The sequence below is a fragment of the Magnolia sinica genome, chromosome 11 (genome assembly GCF_029962835.1).
Source record: "Magnolia sinica isolate HGM2019 chromosome 11, MsV1, whole genome shotgun sequence".
Lineage (NCBI taxonomy): Eukaryota > Viridiplantae > Streptophyta > Magnoliopsida > Magnoliales > Magnoliaceae > Magnolia > Magnolia sinica.
In genome coordinates, this window is record NC_080583.1 from 71,860,287 (window position 1) to 71,867,652 (window position 7,366).

At 39.9% G+C, this 7,366-nt stretch overlaps 1 protein-coding gene across 1 annotated transcript; it reads right to left on the minus strand.

Annotated features, from left to right (window-relative positions):
* Nucleotides 1-610: 610 nt before the first annotated feature.
* Nucleotides 611-6,943, minus strand: LOC131218162 (subtilisin-like protease SBT4.9). Its single transcript, XM_058212844.1, has 10 exons — nt 6,866-6,943; nt 6,373-6,482; nt 5,619-5,710; nt 5,229-5,466; nt 4,325-4,832; nt 3,189-3,292; nt 2,796-3,017; nt 2,289-2,400; nt 1,677-1,890; nt 611-1,227 (listed from the first exon to the last, which is right to left on the minus strand). Exons 1-10 carry the CDS (start codon nt 6,941-6,943, stop codon nt 611-613), a joined length of 2,295 nt encoding a protein of 764 aa, XP_058068827.1.
* Nucleotides 6,944-7,366: the final 423 nt, after the last annotated feature.

Genomic DNA, 7,366 nt, shown 5'->3' on the forward strand with positions numbered 1-7,366 from the left:
AAAAAACTCCTATTGAACTAGAGTAGAGATGCCGGGAGCTCTGATACTAGGAGTAGTTACATGCCTTGATAATCATTCCTGTCCAAGCCTATATTTTTGAGTAATTCCTTCATCCTGATTAGGCACATCATATGAGTGGATCAGATGGCATTTAACCACCGCAGTAGGTTCTCACAAAACTAACAGTGGGCATTCCATCTCAGCAGTTGGATTACATGAGCCTTGGATAATAATGATTTTTTAGGTTGAATGGTTAAAATGAGTCAGTTTGAGAAATTATCCCAGTAAGTACCCAAACGAGCACTTCTTCACACCCATTGTAAAATTCCTCTTTATCTGGAGATTCCAAACGTTGGAAGTATAAGATGAACTCATTTTAATACTAATTCATTAGTTTAATAAATCTCTTGCAATAAGACTGGAAAAAATAATGAAAGAGAAGAGGTGAAGATTTGAAAACTCAAACAATATAATTCAATCCTTTTTGCTACTCGATTCATCCTAAAAACTAAACTAAAACTCATTCAATATAAGACTAACAAACTTTGAAATTGGACAACTCAAATAAGCTATTCTCTTTCCTTTCTACCACTACCACTATCTAGCATTTTCAAGGAGAAGGCACTGGCACCGACGGCTCTGAATACATGGCCCTTTTAACTGTATATTTCTCATCGGATGACAATTCGGAATCGTAGAATGAAAACACAACTATTGGACTTCTAACTCTATGTTTCCCATCAGACCACACTAGCGAAGAAGGGATGATATTAAAATTATCCAATGGCTCACCTAAGAGCGTCACCGTCACCGTAAAGCTGAGCTTCTCATAGGCAGACTTGAAATGTAGAATGCTGGGTTCGACGGTGATGTTCACCCGATGGTTAGATTTGATTGTTGCCTTATACTTGGAATTTGGCGGGCCAACATTTGTGACCGTCCGTGGGAATGTCCTCGTGAAATTTGTCGGTTTCAGGATTGCGGAAGCCATCGATGGATAGTTGAGATCACTGGAAGATCCAAGAGTGGCATTGGGGCAGCTGGTGTTTACTCCTGTTATGAGCTTAAGTTGCATTGCATCGTAGCCTTGGTTGCATAGCATTTGAATGTAGTCAGCTTCAGTGGCATCGTACACTAGACCGGGATTTACGGCTATCTTAGGATTGATATGGCCCGCACCATAACTGAATTCGCGATCTAGACTGCCGGAGTGATCCATTGGAAAAGCTATAGATGCACCAAGAAAAACACAATAACAATAAGCTCAAATTGAAATCAAGAACCATGAATCAGGTGGGTGCCACATAAATGGCAGATCAAATGGAAAAGATCATCTGATGGATGAGAATTTTTTTTTCTAAAGATTGGAGAAATTCATCCGGAGATGATAGATAGGTGACCAATCAAATGACCAAGATCATCTAATCAATGAGATTTTTCTAAATATTGGCACATATACCATTTTATCAAGTGGGTGCACATTGATGGCCGATCAACTGATCGAGATCATATGGTTTGATTAGATTTTTTTTCTAAAGATTGGACTCATTCATCACATAGGCGACTAATCAATGGTATTTTTCAAAACATTGGACACAACATTTTATCATGTGGACGCCACATGGATGGCCCATCAAATGGTGGAGATTGTCCTATCAATGAGATTATTCTAATACCTGTTGTCATAAGAGCTGACTTAATGGCCGCCGGAGACCATGACGGGTGAATTGATTTGACATAGGCGGCTGCACCGGTTGCATGAGGGCAAGACATGGATGTGCCAGAAATGATATTATACTTCGATTGTCGTTTATCGCCCTCCCACCCCGAAATTGAGCCTTCTGGTGACCATGCAGCCAAGATATCGACCCCGGGAGCAGTTATGTCTGGCTGTACGTACGTCATACAGTCAGTAAGTGAAAAAATAAAAAAGAAATTGGAATGAAATTAGAAGCATCCCATGGGTGAAATCGATAATTTTGGACTTACTCATTGAAATTTCATCCAGATAGATTGATTAGATTGTTCAAATTACCCAATGCAACTAGGAGCATTTCCTAATTATATATTAGAGATCGTGGTTTGGGTCGTGTTTGGTTGCCCAAATATCATGATTAATCAGTTTAATTTGGTTCATATGAAATTTTATGATATTTGGCTCAACCTCTCAATGATATAAATATTATTTTAATCCTTTCCAAAAATCTCTAATAAATAATAATCGTTAACTAAAATGAGGTGAATTCATTTTTTAATTTTTTTTTAAAGAGTTCTAAGTTGAATACTACCTTAAGAACGTCTAGCGTGATGTAGTTGGGTCCTCTGGAAGAGAACGAAACGACTTGGGGAGCCTTTCGATCAAAGACTGCTTCGCTTTTGTGAATCCTAGCCACTGGATTTCTGCTCAAAATACACCAACTGATCATATGAAACAACTTCATACATTTCTTCAAGGATGCTAATTAGGCTTGATTGGCCACAATGATGTGGTCATATGTATATGAGCTGCCAATACATTGGTAGACCTGTATAAAAAAAATTTAAAAAAAAAAGACACTCACACTGCACAAGTGGCTAAAAATAAGACCCAACCATCACTCATGGCCCAGCCAGTAAAGCCCAATGAGTCAGACCCATGGAGTCCATGACTCATCTGAGTCGACTCACAACTGGTCAAGTCCAATTCAGAATTGATGAACATGGGGTGACTCAGCCCAACTCACTCCTGACTCAGTCGAGTCAAAACTCAACTCGGCCAAGTCGACTCCGGACGAAAGGGTAAGTGCAATACCCACCTGGTCTTGTTCAGGTACTTAGAAACCTCTTTTCCTGCATCCTTGGTGAGTACAAGATTCGGTAGAACATAAGTGAACGCATTATCAGTTTCGGCGTATGCTATCATAACAGATCCACGGGCCCCAGCTTCATATGGCCCCTCGCCTTCCGACATATCGGAGTTGCAGTAAACAATCTTCCCTTTCACTTTCTTGGGATCCAAAGATTCAAGCATACAAACACTGAAAAAAAGAAAAAGAAAAAGAGAGAATATAATTGAATGTAGGTTTTGATAATAATATCAGAATACATGCATCATTTGTGACCTATCTGAAAGACAATATAGATCACATGATCCGCTTCCTGATGGGACCATACAAAAAAATGATTCTGGGATGAACTAGAAACATTACTCTGCATCTGCTACAGTAGAGGGATCGGATTGAATCGCCCCATTGGCTCCAAATATGAAGGGAACGAACGTTTTTTCGGTGGCGAAACTGTTTACGGAAACTCCCTAATAAAAATTAAATATGAGTGAGTGAAAGATTAATGAAATATTACGTATTGTGTTGTATACATGCATATTCATGCATGCATACGTATATACATTATCTAACTATAAATGACAGTGTGATTATCAGAATTGTGGGCCCACTATAATAGTCAAATAAAATAAATGATCATGTGAAGATGTATTATGAACCAACAACTAAGCTAATTTCATTATCTGACTATAGGTGGAGATTTATTGAACAGTTAAAAATGAAAATTTCTAACGGTCCTATTTTCACAAACAAGTGTCCATAAATTAGGCTCGAACTTGGGTCAAACTGGCCAGTCAGGCTAAGTCGAGCTGTGCCAAACTCGACTTAGTTCGACTCGTGTTCAGCTCTAATTTCAACGATGTTATTATTAATATGAAATGCAAGCAAAACAAACTGTTATTTCTTTCAATAGCTCACACAGCAATTACATTAACACCGTACATGTGACATCCAACCCTTTCAATAGATTGACCCCACCATGAGGATCACCAACCCCTCTTTACTCACCAAGTGGGCTGCACCATTGGAAATGTTTTTTAGTCATTGATAAATTACAATATATAAGTGTGATCTACTTGATGAGTAGAAATGACCGATTTTTGCACGAGGCGATCCTCGTGATAAGACCAATCTAATGGACGGGTTCGATCTTGTACATACATGAAAGGTTGGGAGTTATTCGTGGGGTGGACCATAACTTATATCAAATTGAGCTGGACAAGGACTTGTTCTGGTCTTTGAGTTAAGTCAGCCCATATAGACACTGAGTCATTTTACCTAGTTTCTAAAATGTGATCCATATATGCCATGAACATGAACACAAATTACAAGAAGTAATAAACGAAACAGGTTCAGATGTTTCTAATCATGATCATAATTATAACAATAAAATGCAGCTCCCAGCAGCATATCTGCATTAGTGGACAGATTGAATGGGGCGCATGCATTTCACTTTGCTAATTTTCAATGACACAAATCAGATTTAGTAAGATCATACTTACCATAATGGACCTTTGATTGCCAAGCGTCAGCTTCGTTGTGAATCGTCGATCAATGGTGCTAGCCCCTACTGACAAAGTCCAGGGCGAAACATTGGATGCACTAAAGCTGGCGGGACCACTATTCCCGGCGGACATGGACACAAAGATACCATGTTTCATGGCATGGAACGAGCCAATGGACAAAGAGTCTTGGAAATAAGGGATGGCCATCTCTAAACCCAATGATACTGATATAAGGTCCACACGGTCGTGGATCATATCATCAAATGCAGCCAAGATGTCTGCATCTCCACACCCATCGTCCCAGCACACCTTATAGACTGCGAGCCTCGCAGATGGATCTGCACCACGGGCAGTTCCTCGTGCCAAATGGTAGAAGTTTGCATTCTTCACTTCACGTCCAGCGGCCGTCGATGAGGTGTGGGTCCCATGTCCTTCTGTGTCACGTGGCGAAAGGTCCTCCCCATAAGTATTGTGAGAATTGTAGAAGCGAGCGCCAATGATCTTACTGCAAAATTTCAATGGGACCGTTAGATCATTGTCAAGATCCCTCAATTGAGCCGAATGAACACTGCTCCAGCCCAACCAGTTCAAAAACCTGGGCCAAAAACAACTCAGATGGCTCATTCATTACTGAGTCGAGTCACAACTCGTCTGAGTCGGACCGACTAACCCTAACTAGGGTTGAATTGAATCCAAGAATGCAATACACCATCCGATCCATTCAATTCCATTTGTTTCCTGGACAGCTATGATAACAATGTGGGTCGATCAAAAGCCAGAAATAGATCTGAATATTGGCAATCTGTAAGACTCAGACCCAGACATGGCACACTGACTAAAACTACAAAGATCAATGGTGGGGAAGACTCAAAAAACATGTTAGGAAAGGAGGAATATTTACTTGTTGCAAGTGATGTTTTGGCAAAATCCCTTCCATTTACTTGGAGGGGGCCCCATTCCTTCGTCATTGAAGCTCTTTGATTCCGGCCAGATTCCAGTGTCTAGCATACCGATGATAATGTCGCTCTCAACGTCTGGCTGTCTTCTCACAGTTTCAGAGAGGCCCATGAAATTCCATGATCTTGTGGTATGAAGCTTGTGAGTTTTGCTTTGAAAAACTGATACTATACCTTCCATGCCTACATATTTGTTCAGAAAACTTTTCATAAGCATCCAATATAACCTATGACCATGTACTGCTAACTCGTTCGAGTTGACTGGTTCGAGTCCGATCCTCTTTAGCACCGAGTCTGACTCTTGACTCGGGCTGCACTTTATATTTTTCGCTTACCAGCTATCTTTTGTTGCTCTTGCTCGGTGAGCCTCGCTGCAAATCCATTGAAACTCTTTTTATAACTGTAGACTATGGACTCTTTTGCTGAGCTGCTCCAAACATTTAGATAAAACAGTGACCCATTTGTGAGAAATTCAAAACAAAAAAATTTACCAAAAACTCAGATGTTCACAACTCGGTGAGTGGGACCCACGGGATTTGTGCATGACATCCAATCCGTTCATCATGTGTGGCCCCACGAGTCCATTTGTCTTGATAGGGGACACAACTTATGAATGTATTGGATAGAATACCAAAAACATGGTAGGGCAATGCACAATCAGGAAAGTATTAGGTGGAGAGTGTCCATATTCAAACTGTTACCTGAGGTGTGGCCCACCTGACTTTTGGATGTCCTGATTTTTTGGGTTCCATGAAGAACGTGAAAGGTCACACATGTGCACATTACAGTAGGGCCCACCATGGTATGTGAGTGAGATCCAACCCATTAAGAAGGGTGGACCTACAATTAAAATGGGACACACCGCTACTTAAGGTTTTAAGTGTGATTTTAAATCGTTCATCATGGAGTAGCCCACCTGAGTTTTGGGTCTGGCTGATGCTTTGGGTACACGGTGTAAATTAGAAGGATCACATGATGAACGGAGTACGTTCCACACGCATAACACGGTGGGCCCAGAATAGTTCTACCATGATTGCAAGTGGGCCCACCTTTCTCCAAAATAACTAAAACAACGGGAAGAAATGTTACCTGCCCTCAAGAACTTCTTCTAGAATGTCATGATGGAGCGATTCCACCGACATTTCATCTTCTGAATACTCGTAATCCTTTGGTAGTGCGCCCATATACACAATATAAATCTACACTCGCATATACAAAAAAAAGTAAAAAAATAAAAGATAAAAATAATTAAAATAATAATAATAATAATAATAATAATAGCTTCTAAAATTAAAGACTAAAGTATACACATCCATCCATGTGGGTCTCATACTTTATGAAACCAAACCGTCCATGGTTTGGATGGTAAATGGCCTTAAAATGGTTTAATGGCGGGCGATCAATAACCATTATTTCCTATGGTGCAATCTACCTGAGATATAGATCTACTTCAGTATTTGAACCATGCTCTAAAATCATATGGAATAAGGGATTGACGGCAGAGATAAACAATAAATACATCAAGGTGGGCCCCACGGTTAGCTAGGGCCACACCTAATCCTCTTCCAAGGTAAACATATACCTTTCTTTCTGTTTGAGCAGCTATGATGTGAACGAAGAATATCAACATCAATGCTCCCAAATGCCATGAAACCGCCATCTTAGCCTCTTTAAAAGAAAACAAATAAAAATTCACGATTTACTTGTTTTCTAATTCTAATTTATAGAGTTTATGTAGTAATTAATTTAAATATTGCTACGTATCTATGTATTGATAGTTATCTCAATTGTATTTTATTTTATGTTTTTTTAACGAAACGTTATCGGGAGTCATGCTCCCCTGCGCACCTACGCACGTGCGCACCTTTGCACACGTGTTATGTGTGTCTAATCTGAACGGTCCATGTGATGTGGAATCCCATGCAACTTTATACGAGAAATCTTAACCCTGATATAAAATTCTGGTGGGCTATAGAAAAGAGAAATGAAAATCAAGGGAGGAAACTGTTTTAATTTTTCGTGGCCCATAAAAGTTCTAGATCAACGTAAAACTTGTTCCTGGGGTGTTTCACGAGGTGCTTCT